Source organism: Ambystoma mexicanum, chromosome 14 (assembly GCF_040938575.1).
Source record: "Ambystoma mexicanum isolate Mex_15411 chromosome 14, UKY_AmexF1_1, whole genome shotgun sequence".
Classification (NCBI taxonomy): Eukaryota; Metazoa; Chordata; class Amphibia; order Caudata; family Ambystomatidae; genus Ambystoma; species Ambystoma mexicanum.
Window position 1 is genome coordinate 633,882,041 of NC_090940.1, and position 16,898 is coordinate 633,898,938.

At 49.0% G+C, this 16,898-nt stretch overlaps 1 protein-coding gene across 2 annotated transcripts in view; it reads left to right on the plus strand.

Moving 5' to 3' along the window:
- Window positions 1–16,395, plus strand: part of LBHD2 (LBH domain containing 2) — a 204,997-nt gene extending 188,602 nt beyond the window's left edge. For both annotated transcript variants that reach the window (XM_069638114.1, XM_069638113.1), the window contains exon 4: window positions 13,687–16,395. In XM_069638114.1, the coding sequence (XP_069494215.1) occupies window positions 13,687–13,766 (80 nt within the window). In that variant the 3' untranslated portion in view covers window positions 13,767–16,395. The remainder of the gene's footprint in view (window positions 1–13,686) is intronic.
- The last annotated feature ends 503 nt before the right edge of the window (window positions 16,396–16,898 follow it).

Consider the following 16,898-nt stretch of genomic DNA (forward strand, 5'->3'; position numbering starts at 1 on the left):
GACTTGAAGAGACTGTGAGGAGCCAAGAATGAGACGCAGACACAGGGGAGTCATGGTTTTGGTTGGAGTCTTTTATCAAATCTTTGGCCTTTATTAGTGTATAAATGTTCAAAAAGGAAAATGCATAAATCCAACACAAAAGTTCCAGAAGGATACAGTTCCTTGTCCCAGAGGGTGGATCCCTGCCCATGGATTTCTCTTCAATCTGTTTCATATTCAAGTATATCAGTTCCTTGAGTTTGTCTTGATCAACAACACACCCGGTTCACAAAATAACTTGGCTCCTAATCTTTATATTGTTAGGATACCAGTCTACTCTCCTGCCAGGTTTTCACTCAGCCCTTTTGACAAGTCGTGATATATCATTCTCAGGACCTCTTTAGGTGATGTATTTCATATACACTCTTCAGCTTGTCCTTGCCTGGTGTGCTTCCCTACCAGGGCTTTCTTATATGAAAACAGCTGTGACTGCCTAGTATACTCTCCTGCCAGGGCTTTCTTATATGCACACACTTGCAACTACCTGCCTGTATACTCTCCTGCAAGGGCTTTATACACACACTTGCAACTGCCTGGTATACTCACCTGCCAGGGCCTTTCTTATATATGTATTTTCTTTGCACCTTTAGTTTGCCTGGTATACTCTCCTGCCAGGCCTTTTCTCATGTGGACTCTGTGCACACTTCCAAACGTGATAGTCTCTTATCTTTGCCTTATTTGGTATTGTATCTGCCTGGTATAATACCCTGCCAGGGCTTCTCCTATATGTGTATTGCATACAGTCACAAACTTGAAAGTCCTTAACTTTTGTTCCATTCTCCCTTTTAAAGAAATGCTCACTTGCTCTTTCTCTTTCATGTGCTTCATTTACAATTATTCGGTTTTGGCATGGCTGCCAATACGCCCCGGCGTCCCCACTTCCCTTGGGTGGACTCATCAGCACTTGCTGGTGTATTCTGTTTCTCTTGCGGCAAACTGGTTGTGGTTGTTCGACATTTCCTTTCTTCTCGCCACCTCTTGTTTCTGAGCTTCTCTGCCTCCCGCAGTTCCGGCTGGGCTCTTCTGTGTCGTTTCAGGCTTCGTTAAGGTGGAGGCCGCCTTCCAACACCTGCGAATGGCCAGAAGCCCTCAGTCGGGCTTCTGGCGTTCCCGCAGCATGTTTTCACTCATGTTCAGCTTCCCTTTTCTTTGCCTGTGAACCGCTTTGTTTCACGGAAACCTCTCCAGCCTCCTCCTGGTGTAGCAAGAGGAGCAGCAGTTTCCCGCCGGCAGCGCGCCTTTGTCAGCTGCTTTGCCTGTTTAAATATCCCAGCCACAGGTATGCGCTTGCAACAACTAGGGTATCCCTTGTGCTCTTGGCCTTCTTTTTTTTAAAACTTTGGTTTAATTAACATTTTCTTAATATAACAAACAGGCTCAAAGCATGATCAAAAATATAAACATTCGGTACGCCCTGCAACCCCAGCCCCTCCTTCCCTCCCCCTCCCCCCAAAATGAAAATAAAAAGAAAAAAGAAACAAAGAGGGGAAAAAACAAAAGCACATTTCAACTTGTGCAAAATAACTGGGAGACACTTTGAGTGCACATTTGTAACCAGAGCTTGGAAGTGACTGTGGACGCTGAAGTATTCCATGACTGTTGTTCGATCACCGTTCCCCGGGCGGTGGGCATCCGCCCTCCCCCGAGCTCCTGGCTGTTCCCCTCACTCCCCCGCCCCCACCGGGCTTCAATGAACATCCCATCCCCAGGACTCCTGCACCCCATACCAGTTCGCTTGGAATGAGCCAGAGTCATTGTTTACCATTGCCGTCAATTTGTCCATCAAGAACATCTGCTTCACCTTCTTTAGCCAGTCCTCCTTTGAGGGGGTCTCCGGACTCTTCCATTTCTGGGCCAAGGCCACCCTCCCCGCCCTTAGCATTGTTTCCCACATTCTAGGGTATCTATATGTGTCCGTGTCTTCTGGGGGGAGACCCAGCAGCACCGTCAGCGGGTTCTGGGGGAGCAGTTCCTCTGAGACTTCCGCGAACCAACCCCTTATCCTCTCCCAGTACGCCTGTACCTTCGGGCAATGCCACCACATATGGCCCCTCGATCTGACCTGACCGCAGCCCCTTTGGCATTCGGGGGACACTCCTGAAAACATTTTTGACAACCTCGCCGGGTCTCTGTGCCAACCCTGTAAAATTTTAAAGTTATGTTCGATATCTGCCGTGAACAAGTTTCCGTGGAATGCAATTTTAAATATCCGCGACCAGGCGTCCTCTGAGATCACCTCCCCTGCCAGATTGTTCCAGAATGTACGGAACCCCCTCCTCTCTGCCAAATTAATGGTGTTACGAATCTTGTATATCCCAGATACCGCCCCCTTCCTTGAGGTCGCTGAATCAAGAAATTTCTCAAAAGGGGTCAGCTGCCTTTTTATGTTCTGACCCCATGACTGATCACAGAGGATACCTTTCAGGCGGAGATATTCAAATATGGAAAGAGACCCCTGCCCAAGAGCGTCCCTTAACTCCTCATATGATAGGAATTCCCCTTCCTTGAATAGTTGGCCCGCCCATTCCATTCCCAAGTCGGACCAAGTCTGAGCCTTTTGGAACCCCCTGCTCCCCAGTTTGAGGGGGTGGCCCCAGAGTGAGGACATCGGGGACGGCCATGATGTCAAATGTGCAGTCTGGGGGCCCTCTTTCCAGATTGCCCAGAGGACCGCCAGTTTAGGGTGGGATTTAAGTCTACTCAGGATCGACCTATGTGGGGCCCACAGGAGGTCTCGAACTTTCAGGGGGTGAGCATCCATGTCTTCCAAGTAGGACCAGTAAGTTCCCATCCCCTCTTTCATGTGCTCCAGGAGGACGCGCAATTGGGCTGCACGAAAATACAATTGGTAAGGTCAGGACCGCCTTTGCGGTCCTCGGGGTCTTGCCCTGCCATACAAACTCTCTCACCGCATTCTGCAATGTCCTAAAGGTGTGGTCTGGGACAATAGTAGGGAGAGCAGTGAAGAGATAAAGTAAGCGCGGTAGTATGTTCATTTTTACCGCCGTCATGCGGCCGTACCAGGACAGAACCATCGAGCCCCATCTCCTGAGGTCAGCGGAGATTCCCGCCAAAGCAGGATCACAATTGGCGGGGGCAAGGTTGGATAGGTCCCTGGTAAGGAGGACGCCCAGGTATCGGATAGAGGCCTTCCCCACTGTTATCCCATTGAGTCTGCCCAAGGGGTCCAAACCCGGGTCACGTACCCTCATGGGGAGTAGAACTGATTTGGAAGTATTGATCTTCAATCCAGAGAAGCGCCCAAAAGCAGACATCAGAGACAGGAGAGGGGGGAGCGAGGAGCCTGGGTCCACCAGATAGGCCAGAATATTGTCTGCAAACAGGGACAGTTTGAATTCTACTTCTCCTCTCCTAATCCCCCTGAAGTCCGGGTGTGCTCTAACTGCTATGGCCAGGGGCTCCATTGTTAGGACGTATATTAGGGGAGAAAGCGGGCATCCCTGTCTCGTTCCCCGGGAGAGGGAGAATGATTCTGACAGCCTGCCATTCACTTGGACTCTTGCCCACGGGGCTCTGTACAGTGCTCCATCCATTCCCTGATGTGTACCCCAAAGCCCATTTTCTGGAGGAGGAGTTGCATGTATCTACACTCGACCCTGTCGAATGCCTTTTCCGAGTCCAGAGAGAGGACACTCGCATCGAAATCCGACCCCTGGGCATAGTGGAACAGATCTATGGTTTTGCGGATGTTATCCGAGCCCTGCCTGCCTCTTATGAATCCTACATGGTCTCCATGGACCAGTTTCGGCAGTATCTCCTCCATCCGCCTCCCGATTACCTTGGCTAGGATCTTAACATCGATGTTTAATAGGGATATTGGGCGGTAGGAGGAGCACTCCGTGGGGTCCTTGCCTTCCTTGGGTAATTCTACGATTATGGCTTCCATCATAGAGTCCGGAAGAGTTCCTCCCTCCAGGACTGCGTTGAAAACCTTTACTAAATGCGGGGCCAGGGTCGAGTGAAACCTTTTGTAGAAGTATACTGAGAAGCCATCCTCACCCGGGGAAGTGCCCGCCCTCATCCCACTAATCACTTGTTCAACCTCGTCTTCCTGCACTGGACCCTCCAACCTGTCAGCCATCTCCCTAGTCAGGGCCGGGACTTGTATGGAATTCAAAGACCTTTCTATCTCGGTCACGCCCCCAGTATATTCTGATGAGTATAATTGTTCATAGTATCGGCGGAAGGCCTCTCCTATATGGGACGCTTCATGCCCTATTGACCCGACATCGTTCTTCACGGCTTTCACCATTCTACTTCTCTGCACCTCCCTCAGTTTCCAGGCTAGGATCCTATCTGCCCTGTCCCCCTTTTCATAGTATTTCTGCTTAACCGGCTCGAGACTGCTTTCTGATTTGTGTAGGAGGAGGTCCTTCAACTGGAGCCTGTAGTCATCCAGGGCGATTACTTGTTCGCGGTCTAAGGGCACCGTTGGGAAGCCCCCCGGCTGGAGGCGGGATATTTTTTCCCTCAGGGACCTTTCTTGGGCATCCCTCACTCTTTTATTCTGGGCTTCCTTCTTAATGAGAACTCCCCTTAGGGTTGCCTTGAAAGCATCCCATAGGGTGTGCGGGCCAACCTCCCCATTGTCATTGAGCTCGAAGAAATCCGTTATGGCGTCTAGCACCTCCTGCACGTGGACCTCGTCCTTCAGCAAGGAGTCGTTGCATTTCCATCTACTCCTGCGGTCGTTGGACCATCCCCTTGCTACGGTGACTCGAACCAGATCGTGGTCCGACCAGGGGACAGGGTCCACCCTATGGCCAGTGACAAATGGATATAGGGTCTCATCCGCTAGGATGTAGTCTAATCTGGAAAAAGAAGTATGGATGGCTGAGTAGTACGTGAAGAAGGGGGCGCCCGACCCGTGGGGGGATCGTGTCCACCAGGCCTAGTTCTGAGTTGACTCTCTGGAAATTTCTTGCCATGGTCTCGTCTGCCACCCTGAAAATCTGGGGGCCCACACGTTTCCTATCTCTGGACGGGTCCAGAATCATATTGAAATCCCCCCCTACCACCATCGGGCCCTGGACAAAGAGCTTAAGTTTATCCCTCACCTCTTCCCAGAATTGAGTTTGACCTTCATTCGGCCCATATACTACAGCTAAGGTTAGTGGAGCACCCTGCAGGGACCCCCGAACCAACAGGTAACGGCCTTCTGGATCTTTCAATATGGCCTCTTTCTCGAAACCCACATTCCTTGATATTAACATGGCCACTCCTCTTTTCTTGCCCTTATGGGATGCACAGAAAACCTCCCCAATTCCTCGACCCCACATTTTGGGCTCCTTCCCCCGGGCCCAGTGAGTCTCTTGCACGAAAAGAAGGTCAAGGTTAGCCCTTCTAAATCCCCTGCAAACCAGGGACCTCTTTGTAGGAGTGTTCAGACCCCGGACGTTTAGGGAGCCCACTACCAGGGACGGCAGACTTTCAGCCATTATCTAAGTATTCTTTTTACGCAGACCACCTCGTCACCTCACCCCTCCTCGCGCGCTCCCTTAGTGTCATATTGTGCTCCCCTTTCCCCCCCTACCCCCTGGTGGGCCTAAAACATTTCTCCATCTGCCCCCCAGTCCCAACCCCTAACTGAACAACCCCAACAGTCTCGTGTCCCCCCCCCACCCCGGCGTCCAGCCAAGTAGTTCTGCCATCGCTGGCTTTTGGCCGAACCACCAGCCTCCCCGCTTCGACCAGGCGCTCCATGTAGTGCTCGTCCTTATGAGCCCCCCCTGCCTCCCTGCAGCGTCATCCCCCTCATGACTCCCCCATACTTGCTGTTCGTAGAGACGCTGATAATGGCAAATCCACTGTCTGTTCGCTTCACATTGCAAGATTCAGCAGGTTTCTCCAGTCCTGAGTCCTCGGAGTCGTTCCGCTCTCCCTCCTTAACTGGCGACGGAGTATTCATTTTCCTATATTTCCTCGCGCCCATTTTCCTTCTCCTATCTTTCGATGAGTCTGGGCCCACTGGAGTATCCGTCTCCGGCCCCGACGGGTCCTCTCCGGGGATTCGAGTCCACTACGTAGTCCTGGATGGTTCCTCGTATGTCGTCTTCCGTGATCAGAGTTGACCGCTGGCCCATATACTCGAAAGTCAGGGAGAAGGGATAGCCCCAACGGTAGCAGACCCCCCTTTCCTTAAGGAGAAGCGTTAGGGGGCGACACATCCTGCGTTTTGCCAGAGTGTAGGCGGAGAGATCTTGTAGATTGCGATCTGGTCATTATTGTAAGTGATCTCCCGAGCCTTCCTGGCCTCCTCCAACACCTTTGTTTTTTCCGAATAGTAGTGAAACCGGACCAGAATAGATCGGAGGCCCCCTGCCCTACCCCCGGCCCTATGCACCCTATCAAATGTGAGTTCCCTAGTCATTTCTTCAGCAAATAGGAGGGTGATGATGTCTCCCACCATTCAGATAATGTCTCTCTCCGTTTCCTCTTCCACTTCGGGTACCCCAAAAATTCTGAGGTTGTTCCTCCTTTCCCTGTTTTCAAAGTCGTCCATCTGCCTGGACCTCTCCTCATCCCTTTTCTCCAGGGCCGCTAGCCTCAGCCCTACATCCATCTCTAGGGACGCTGATGATGTTTGATTGGGCTCCACCTGCAACAGTCTATCCTCGACCTTGTCCACCCTTTGATCAAATTTTTCAAATTTCTGGGCAATGTCAGACCGCATGTCCCTGATTTCCTGTAATATTGAGGCAAAACCTCTTTCCATGGCCGTCGTGGAAGGTACCGGGACCTCCGACTGGGCCATTCCTTTAGTGGGGCTTGGGCTTCTCTTGCTGCTCGCCATTTCCTGAAAGCGAAATTCCTGTAACGTTTTCCGCCAGTTCATCTGGCCGCCCCCTTCTGGACCAGCCAGTGGTTTCCTTCCTGGGGCCCTCAGAGGGGGGCCGTGAAAGTGAGGGGGGGGGCCGGGACAGGGCACACCCCCACTTAGCTGTAGTATGCCGTTGCAGGGGGGTCTTTATTGGGCGGGCACATGCCCCACCGTCTCCAAGTGGGGGCCTCTCACCCGGACCAGAGTCGCCGCAGCCTGCTTAGGTTGTCGCTGGTCTGTTCAGTTGTATCTATGTGGGCAACTGGGTCCGTGGTCCCTGCCCCCCAATCCTCCGCTCTCTGATCCCCAGGGGGGGGGCCAAGGCCATCCCCGGGTGGGCACACGCCCCACCAACACCCGGCAGGGGCCTCACACCCGGGGTCCACACAGGACTGTAGGTGCTTTCCTCGTGGGGGGGGGGAGGGGCGCAGGCCCGACTTGTTTTCCCCACCCGGAACCCTCTGTCTCCGTGACGGACAAAGTCTGGCTCCTGCCTGGCTTGGGCCCCCCTTGCTGCGATGCGGGTCCTGCTGCCTTGTTGGGAGCCTCCTGCCTGGCGATCCTCAATGTGTCTCGGGGCCAGCTCCGGGGAGCGTTGGGTTCCGACTCCTCTGCGTATCTTCTCCGCCCGCCGGGCTAGGCCTGCCGTTCCACGGAGGCTGGGGGGAGGGGCAAGGGTCCGTTCCACAACCCGGGGGAGCCCCCTCGTCCCGCCGTGGCCCCCGCTCTCGGGGCTGACTGTGCAGCAGGATCGGGGGATAATCGGGTGAGGCGGGGGGATACCACACCGTGTTTGCACGGCTTCCGCGGGGCTCCTCTCCACTCTCCCGCGCCGCAGCTGCTGAGGCCCTGCACAGGTTCGTCCTGGGCAGACGTCGCAGGTCCCGTTCTCGTGCTTCCCGGGGACCTCGAGCGTCGCTTTTTTGCTCACTAGGTGCCCAGGGGTGTCACCACACAACGCCGTGGTGCTGGGTCCGCCTGGGGGGATTCGGGGGGGCTCAATCCCCTTGGTCTGCCCGGTTGTAGCGGGAGCAGTACGATCAGGCAGCCATTGCCTGCGCGCCCCCTGGTGGCCTCCGTAATCTCCTTTCCTCTTGGCCTTCTTTGATCTACATTACTCAGCTCATCTTCCTTCATGGGGAGGAAGGATAGCACAGAGGCAATGCGTTTGTCTTGGAAGCAAGACAATGCAGCGCAACACAGGTTTGAATCCCGATCCCACGCTTACCACTCACTGGTATTCAGCGCGTTTTAAAAGAACAATTATAATTATAATTTCTCGTGACAGTATTCTTGTAGCTATGGGAATGGAAGTCCATTCTTGACAACTTGCATGTAAAGTCTGAGTAAGTGTTCTCAGTGATCTTTAAGGGCAAGTCAGTTCTGGATGACTTGTAGTTAGAGTCTGAGAAGGTGTTTTCATGAGTCTTAAAAGGCAAGTCAAATTCTGACAGCTTTCATACAGATCTTGTGAAAAGGTTTTCAGTACCCTTCCGAGGTGGATGAGGGGAGGTTTGACCATATGCCATTAAGGCATTGGGCATGGGTGGGGTATACTCAAAAGAAGAAGGGGGATACCATGTCTCATCCGATGGTGCCATGATACTCTCCCAGAGGCTGTTTCCCCCCATGTGATCTCCACCCTCATATAGCTGCCACCAGGGTCAGGATTACGTAGCGGCTGCTGTCCCCTCGCCACATGGGCAGAAGTCACTGCCAGGAAAGGATTGATGACACCATCGGATGCATCACAATACTCACAGTTTTGGTTCTTCTCATTTAATTAATGTTTATTTAATCATGTTCTTATTTCCTTTTACTTTTGTGTATTTTGAAATTATCCCTCTACTCACCATCAATTAAACATGAATCAGAACAATAATTAATTCATCTTTAGTGGCACGCTTAAACCCGGCGACCAGTCTCTAAGCACGGGACGGGGATTCAAACCAATGTTACTCTGCATTGTCTTGATCCAAGACAAACGGGTTGCCCCCGAGCTATTCTCCTGGCCCTGGCAATAGGTTCCTGTAGTTCCTCTGATTCCAACCAATTCAAACCACAGGTGAAGCAAATCGAGAATGTTAAAGCTTGCCTTGATAGCCCTCATAAGTCAGCTGTCAGAGTTCACACAATTCAGATGGATTCAAACCATTCCGTTAAGGATTTTCACCATGATCCAAGTCTCTCATTTGAAGGCACGCCCAGCCCTAGCTTCACAAAACATTGCCATCGGGCATGAGTGGAGAGCACCCAAGACCGTATGTCCATCAGTGAAGGGGGTCTTTCGGCCTTTAACTCATGCAGCCCTCAGCATACAATAAATCTACTTAATTACATATATATGTGAGATAAAGCACCTTGTGGGACTCTGGATATTTTAGGATACTTGGGGATGTTGTAACAGACTAGGGATTAAGTAATTTTAAGAACACTGTTCCCTATCCAATGCTAGGATTTATTCAAATATCATAACAGCATTTTAAATCATTGTAAATTATGACTATACAGAAATTATGAGTAAGGGATTAAGCGATGTGATCATTATTAGAGAGGAATGGGTTTGGGAGATTGGTTGCGAAATAACGAATATTGATATTGATCAAATTCCTGTTCTGCCGAAGGTGCCCTGCATACTGTCATGATATAAATAGATCTCTGTTCCTTTCATCAAAATTAATATTGCTGGAAGCCTTGAAATAGCACATATTTTTTTTATAACACATTTTATTGTTTTTTCCATCTTGACATCACAAAACATACATTCTTCATGTAAACATTCAACCTATATGACCAGTGGAACAGTCCTTGGTCAGGTGAAAGGAAAACAAGAAAGAAAAGAAAAAAGAAAAAGAAAGGAAAGAAAAGGGTCTTGCAGTGTCCGTTGTATCTCACGCTATATGCCAGATTGGATTACTTTTGTACATTGTGCCTTATCATCCTTTGTTCAGGTTGGTACAGTCATTGGGCTTCCTCCCACTTGTTCCATATTTTGTCTGCTTTCCTCAGAAACCCCCTGGCTGTATATACTCTCCGTTCCATTGCAATGCATATGTTGACGTCCGTCACCAATTGTTTGCACTGCGGTGTTGTTTCCGAACCCCATAATTGTGCAATGTTCCTTTTAATTATTGCCGAGGTCGTCGATAGGAACAACTTCTCGTATTTGGATGCTTCTCCCTCCTCCTCCATCCCGAGCAGGAGTAGCTTCGGGTCTCTGTGTATCGTTCTCCCCAGTACCGGTGAGAGTTCATCGCAACATTTTCGCCAGTACTGTTGTATATGGTTGCAGTCCCACAGTATGTGGAAGAAGACTCCCTCCTCCCTCTTGCACCGAAGACAGTGTGGGTCAGTTGTTTTCCCCCAGCAATATAATGCCACCCTTGGGTAGTAAATCCTGTGCAGTATTTTAAGCTGGATAAGTCTAAGTCTGGCCGAAATGGCCACCTCCCGGGGGTACATGAGGGCCCCCACCCAGTCCTCCGGTTGTATAAGTCCTATGTCTCTTTCCCATTTGCCCTTCAGGGTGGTTAGTTCGGTGGTGGCAAAGGAAGTGATTACATTATACATGGTGGACCTGACTTTAGTCTCAATGTTTGCCTCAACTATGTTTCTTTCGAGGGGAGTGCTTTCGGCCATGTCTTCAAGTGCCGGGAGGTGGGCTTGTAGGGCATGCTGCATCTGCGCATATTGGAACCGTTCAGTGCCCGGGAGGTGAAATCTGGCTTCTTGGGTTTCAATGGATACCAGTCTGCCTCCTCTACGATATCGCCCACTGTGCTGATATCATATTGTAACCATGTACGCCATCTCGGAAGCTTGTTTACCTCAGGTAGATTCCTGTTGTTCCACAGTGGTTGTAGTGGGGTGATTTTTCCTTCCCATCCCAGGAACTTGTGTGTGTCTTTCCATACTCGGGCAATGTGTGATAGCATAGACTGTGGGGTTGAGTTACGAATCGCTTTGTAAAGGAGTTCAGTTTGAGGTCTAGCGCGTCCTCTGGCGCTCCCCAGTCTATTGTGTGGCAATGTGATGTCCCTGTGCAGTAAGTCATTGACCACTGCCATTTGGCTAGCCCAATAGTAGGACTGTAGGCGGGGGAGCCCTATCCCTCCCTCCCAAATGGAGCGCTGCAGAGTGCCCAGCACAATACGTTGATGTCCGTTGTTCCAGAGGAGTTTCCTTAGTGCGTCGTCTATCTTTTTGAATTCTTTCGCTGGGATGTGTAGTGGGGCGTTTTGTAGTATGTATACGAAGCGTGGAAGAGCCATCATTTTGAATAATGCTGCCCTTCCTAGTAGGGTCAATGGTAGAGAGACCCAGTGCCCGGCATCTTCTGTGAATCTGGTTGTTATCGGGTGGAGATTATTGGTCACATATTTGCTTAAGTCGTTAGTAATTTGTATGCCAAGGTATTTAAACTGCTTAGTTTCTATCGAAAGGAACAGTAGGCTGGCGGTATAAAAGTTGTGGTGCCTATTGGGAACAGTATTGATTTGGGACAGTTTACTCTTAGCCCGCTGAAAGTACCATAGCTGTCTAGTATGTCTACAATCGTGGAGCATGCGTGGTGTGGGTCTTTTAAGTAAAGAAGCAAGTCATCCGCGTACAGGGGACTATCCTCTCGCCCGTCTTCCCACTGAATACCACACCAGGCCGGTGACATTCTCAATGCCTCTGCTAACGGTTCCACAGCCAGGGCAAATATCATGGCGGATAGTGGGCACCCCTGTCTGGTTCCCTTTCCAAGCTTAAAGGTTTGCGATGGCCACCCATTCACTCTCATTTGTGCCTCGGGAGATTCATATAAGAGTTGCACCCAGCTCGGAAACTGGGGACCAAACCCCATCCGACGCATTATTTCCCAAATTGCCTCCCAGTACACCGAGTCGAAAGCCTTTTCAAAGTCAATCGCCAGTACAGCCAGGGGGCCTCGGGTGGTGGGCGCATTCTCTATTACAGTATGCACCCTATGAATCTTCATGCGGGTCGACCGTTTCGGCATAAATCCGCACTGGTCGGGGTGAATTAATGTTGTGATGACCTTTTGTAAGCGGTTGGCCAGTACTTTTGCTAGTATTTTGGTCTCACTATTGATAAGTGAAATTGGTCGACATGAACTACAGAGGTCTGGCGGTTTGTCTGCTTTGGGAATCACTATTAACGTGGCTTTCCGGAGGTCTGCCGGTAGGCGTCCTCTCTCCTTGGACTATAGGAACATTTGCAGTAAGTGGGAGGCAATTTCATTCGTACCAAGTTTACGCCACGTCTCAATCGGGAAGCAGTTTGGCCCTGGTGTCTTTCCCGTTTGGAGTTCCGACATGGCCACTATCGGTTCCTCCTCTTTGATATCTTTCTCAAGTAGAGCCTGCTGTTCAGCGTTTAGAGTGGGGAGGGTTATGTCGTTTAGTACCGATCTAATGATAGGCGATGTGGGTGACCTGTAGAGCTCTGTATAGTAAGCTGCGAAATCCTCGGTTATGTCGCAGTCGGTCAGTAAGGGTTCAGCTCCTTCTGATCTTATCGCTCTGACCTGGCCGCTCCCTATTTCGCGTTTTTCTAACCATGCCAGCATTTTGCCGGCTTTATCACCGGTCTCGTATATTCTGGCTCTCATCGTCATATGTGCCTGCCTAGCATTGTCTAGCGCAACGTTCTGCAAGCGTTTTTGGGCAAGTGTTAGTACTCGATTTGTTTCCGGTTGGTCTAGTGCCAGGTGGTTTAGTTCAGCCTGGGGCACTTGCTCTTCAGCTTCTACTCATTTCTGTTGGTGTTTCTTTCGGTGTGCAGCAGACCATGACAAAATCTCACCCCTCAGCACCGGTTTGAATGACTCCCACAGGATCCCCGGATCATCCACCGATCCTGTGTTTAACTCAAAGTAAGTTTTTGTTGTTTGTTGTATTTGCTCCAGAAAATCTGGGAGGCCTAGATAGTAGTTATTTAAGCGCCAGGAGGGGGGCGGACGTGGTCTAGCCATGTTGAGCTCGATTAGCAGGGGGGAGTGATCTGATATGCAGCGCGGCAGTAGAGTTGCCTTTGTGGCCCAGTGAATCTCTGGCCCAGGCAGAAAGAAGTAATCTAATCGCGATAAAGAGGCGTGTACCCCTGAGTGGTAGGAGTATTCCCTCGTGTCTGGGTGTAGGTCACGCCACACATCCCGCAGTCCCATCGCTGTGGTGAACGCTGGTAGTTTGGTTCGGACAGTGGGGTTTCTTCCTCTTAAGTGTGAGCGGTCCATCCCCACCTCCATGACTTCGTTGAAGTCACCCCCAATTATCAGTAGGTCTGAGTTATCTCCCGAGATCAGAGGTGTAATGTCCTGTAGCAGGGTGGTGAGCAGTGTCGTTGGCGAGTAGATCCCGAGTAGGGCTATCGTCTGGTTCCATAGTGTTCCTGTAATAAGTGTGTTGAAATAGCACATATTTAATACTATGTTTATAAAAAACTGCTCACAAAATAAGTTCAAAGGAATGTATGTGCCAACTCACTGTGTATTAAACGTTCACAACCAAAAATGCTATTACCTTGTTCGGTGATCGAGAGGTTTTGAATTGGGGTGTTCCAAAGAATTCTGATTTGTTGCTTTCATAGAATTTTCCTATGGCCATCCATTAGACTTTAGCCTATATCAGAAACTTCAAAGTATTTGTGATATATGTGGTTGATGGGACGATGATCATGTTTATTTTATGAACAAGTTCGTGTTTCCTTTTATAAATATTGTTCATTGATATTAATAGTGCATTAAAAGAAATTACTATTTGTCCTACATTGAGAAAACATTATTCTTTTATTTTTTTCAGAAGCCTGGCCACCTTCGGCTCAAGAAACAGAAGATATTACAGACGATATGAAGAGCAGAACGGCTGGAAATGAAGACTAGCGGTTCCTCATTGCGCTGCAGAATTGTGAACTCCTCGCAAACGTTGGAAAGGCCGGCGTTCTGACACAACGTAGAGAAGCGATCTGTGTTTAAACGAGGTTTAGTTAGCGATCACTTAGGAAGATGGGGGAACTAAGGATCAGCTCTTTGTTTCATTTGTGGCGTTCCCGATGGAAATCCCTGCTGTACATAGCTTCATTGGTATTGCTGTTGAGGCCCAAATGAAATATCCATTTACAAGTTCCCGTGAAACCTCAGCGGTTTAATACTCGGTTTTTAGTGGTGAGATTTTTGCTAGCTCTAGCTCATTGGGTAGTTTTGGGAGCTGCCCAAAGGATGTATGCTTCCACTGGGTTTACGTTAATGCCCGCGGCAGGCATTTTAGGTTCTGAAATTACAAGCTTATATTCTCGCACTGTGATGTATGGATAGTTGAAGTTGGGTAGAGCCTTTATTGTTGAACAAGCACATCTCAATTTTTTACTTTGTACGATATACTAATCATTTGCCACTAAAGTTGTCCTACGTATATAGCAAATTCATTGCAAAAGGATATCAAATTCACATTAATGATTAAAAAGAAAAGAGCCTCTCTTGACCTCAATTTTAGAGGTGCTTATTTGCGAATGCGAGAATGTACATGTAGGTGTTTGTTTTTGCATCACATGTTTCGGCGATTCGCAGGCGGAGGAGGAGAGTGGCAACTGATTATGGCCCTCAGTAAGCCCATGTCTGCTCGCTGTGGCTAGATTGACTGGGGCCAACCACATTTATTGCGTTGACCGTTGTGCACCAAGCCATTTTCATATGTTCAGGTATCTAGTCGGTTTTGTGAGGTTTACGTACTTCAAATGAGTGGCAGTGCACCATGAAGAGGCATCACGCTGACCTGAAAGTGGAGGCATTTTGCTGTGGGCTCACATGGCTCCATTGTCTACACATCTACATATTGAGCCGATGCAGAAAGTGCTTTTGAGCTTTGTGCTCGCACAAATGGAGGCCCATCTGCACGCATCTTGCTTTGCCCCAGCTGCCGTTGGGGTTTGAAAAGCCCTTGGTGCGCCATTCAGAAACCACGGCGGACTTCGCTTGGTGATTACCATTGACGCCTTTGTAGCTTTCACCTCCGTACCGGTATGCCCCAATTTTTGGTTGTTTGTGCTTTTCTTAGTAGGCTGGCCCTCTAACCTACTCTTCTGTTTGCGATAAGCTGGTTCAATTTCCACAGCAGTCCAAATACTTGCGTGATACCATTGTTGGACTAATAGCGGATAGTGGCACAACCTCAATCGAGTGATGTCCTGTTGACTTATTGAGGACATGTTTGGACTTCCTTTATCTGCTGTTCTAACTCTAACCTACTTTTTAAAGTACATTGACGAGGAAGATCTCACAGGGTAGAGCTGCTCCATGCATGGTTTCCCTTCCTCCTTGGGTTATATGGCGAGCAGCTCAGCGGCAACGTGCTCGCCTTGGAAGTAAGATCCCCGGGCCCGTGCTTAGAAACCGCTAGGGGTATTAAGCGCGTTATAAATAAACTATCATATCACATTAGTATCAAAAATGTGTCCCTGGAGATATGGTGTTGGATCACGCGGGACTTTGTTGGTAGTTGATTGGCTTTGGGGCTGAAGCTCTCGGCTAGGTTTGTGGGCAAGATAAAAGATAACAGCCTACCATGCCTATTAAAGAATACAAATAAAATTCTACAAGATCAGGATAGGATGGTAATAGAGGAGTTGCTTTTTTCTGGTTCGCCTGAATCCAATATGGCTGATCCCTGCCGCCGACCGGTGTTTGGATACGCCCTAGTGGAAAATGAGGAAGCCTCTCTTCCAGAAACAAGAACAACAATAAAATGGGATTCTTTCTGGTGAATTTGAATGTTATTATTGTTATGCACTGAGGTGCATCTAACATGTGTGCAAATCTTCCCCGCTGATTGGTCGAGCATTCGACAGAATCGTCGACTGGCCGCCTGTCCTCGGGAACGTTTTTATCTAGTCCTGGCTTTCTAGTCAACGGGACTTTTCATGCTGGGACTTCCAGGCCCAAAAAAGAAAAGCTATCAGCCCCAGCACAAGTGCGCCCCCTTATGGCCCAGTTGACACTTCTAAAATCAGACTGTAGTTTTCTAAATACTTTGATGATTGAGTTTCTTGTACATTTGTTTTTTTAATTTCCCTTTCAATTAGATTTTTTCTCTGAGATTAATATTAAAATGCACAAAAGCAGGCTGTGTTGGGAAAAATGTGAGGCCGCCGTGTCTATGAAGACAAAACATAACGAACATTGTACAAATGATACATACCTTTTAATCGAGCGCGGGTGACGTGCCGATAGAATGTGGGTAATATCTGGGCCATACACGCCCTAATTCACCGTGTCGCAAGTCTTCGTATTTGGACCTTTCAACTTATGTGTGTATATATAGCAACAGTACTGTTTGTCTGAAAATTGTTGTTTTGTATTTTTTTTCTGAAAAAAAAACAGCTTTATAGAGCCTACGAGCAGGAATTCATAGCAATATTTTTCTAGTTTAGCTTCAAGTATAACAATTCTGTATTTCATATTGTCTGTGGGTGAAGAAAAGAACCTTCTGGAATAAGATCATGCTTTCTTCCATTTTCTTGGGTGTCTTGTGTCTTTTCTTGTCGGCGCATAATTTGTGTTTGACGATTTACAGCCAATGGTACAACTGGTGGTATTTGCCAAAGGGTGCCAGCCTTACCTCCCTCCTATTACAAGTTAGGGGCATTACCCCTGAGGTCAATGCAGGGGATGCTAGCGGCCATCCTGTTATGAGATCAAAATCAGCCAATGTTTACCTCCCCCCAGAAGTAGAGGTAACATTTACAGACTGTTGCTAAAAGATTTGGTTAAGCTTTACAACTTTATAGATGGGTAGTGCAAGCACTTTGCCTCAGTATATAGATGGGAAGTGCAAGTACTTTGCCTCAGTGTATAGATGGGAAGTGCAAGCACTTCGCATCAGTATATAGATGGGAAGTGCAAGCACTTCGCCTCAGTATATAGATGGGAAGTGCAAGCACTTCGCATCAGTGTATAGATGGGAAGTGCAATCACTTTGCGTCAGTATATAGATGAGAAGTGCAAGCACTTCGCCTCAGT